The sequence below is a fragment of the Mirounga leonina genome, unplaced genomic scaffold, assembly GCF_011800145.1.
Source record: "Mirounga leonina isolate KUSES-001 unplaced genomic scaffold, KU_Mleo_1.0 Mir_153, whole genome shotgun sequence".
In the NCBI taxonomy this organism is placed as follows: domain Eukaryota; kingdom Metazoa; phylum Chordata; class Mammalia; order Carnivora; family Phocidae; genus Mirounga; species Mirounga leonina.
In genome coordinates, this window is record NW_023270387.1 from 8,477,236 (window position 1) to 8,478,177 (window position 942).

Below are 942 nucleotides of genomic sequence, written 5' to 3' on the forward strand. Positions count from 1 at the left end.
CCTGGGTGGCTCAGTCGGTTAAGCGACTGCCTTCGGCTCAGGTCATGGTCCCGGGGTCCTGGGATCGAGTCCCGCATCGGGCTCCCTGCTCCGCGGGAAGCCTGCTTCTCCCTCTCCCACTCCCCCTACCTGTGTTCCCTCTCTCGCTGTGTCTTTCTCTGTCAAATAAATAAATAAAATCTTTAAAAAAAAAAAAAGGAAAAAGAATACCACATCCAGGAAGTGAGACAAGCTCAAAATGAGAACACTCTGGCAGCGGTGAAGCAGGTGAAACGGCTGAACACAACCCTTGGCTTTCCAAGGAAAAGTGACACCAGAGCTGAGGCACCGACCTCTCCAGCTTAATAAGCACCCCGCTCTGCACCCAACAAGCCAGGCGGGTTTCCAAGCCGGGAGGAAGGCGTCCATCCACCCGCAGCCCGCTCCCTCCAGCCGCCTCGGGCCCGCGCCGCCCTCCTCCCGGCCCAGGACTGGACGCACGTTCCCCCCTTCCCAGCACCGCCCGGAAGGGGCGCCCCGGCGGGAAGCCGGTGCTCCACAACCGCCGGGACCGGGCGGACGCCTCAGGCGCTGGGAGGAGGAGTGCGGGAGGGGCCCTGGGGAAGGTCCGGTCGAGCCAGCGCCGGTCCCCCTGGGTCTTCACCCTCCTCCCCATCAAATCTGTGCTCCAAGTCGCGCTCTTCCAGTCCCGCGGCCTCCCCCACCCGGAGCCGGCCTTCCTCCTTCCCCACCTCACGCCCGGCCAAACCCGCCCCCACTCCCCGGCCCGATTCTAGTACCTGCACGTCCTCGTTGCGGAGCTCGTCAATTAAGACCGCAATCGGGTACAGCGAATCGTCTCCATCTCCTCCCGCTGCCCCCGGGCCGGTCCCGGGCCCCGCTGCGCCCGCCATGTTCTTTCTCCTCCGGCTGGTCGCCGCCTCCCGCCCCGCGCCCCGGCCC

General features: G+C 65.3%; 1 protein-coding gene across 6 annotated transcripts in view; it reads right to left on the minus strand.

The window, feature by feature from the left end:
• The window catches only part of PPP2R1B (protein phosphatase 2 scaffold subunit Abeta), a 55,803-nt gene extending 54,873 nt beyond the window's left edge, over positions 1-930 (minus strand). For all 6 annotated transcript variants that reach the window (XM_035008910.1, XM_035008911.1, XM_035008914.1 and 3 more), the window contains exon 1: positions 780-930. In XM_035008910.1, the coding sequence (XP_034864801.1) occupies positions 780-893 (114 nt within the window). In that variant the 5' untranslated portion in view covers positions 894-930. The remainder of the gene's footprint in view (positions 1-779) is intronic.
• Positions 931-942: the final 12 nt, after the last annotated feature.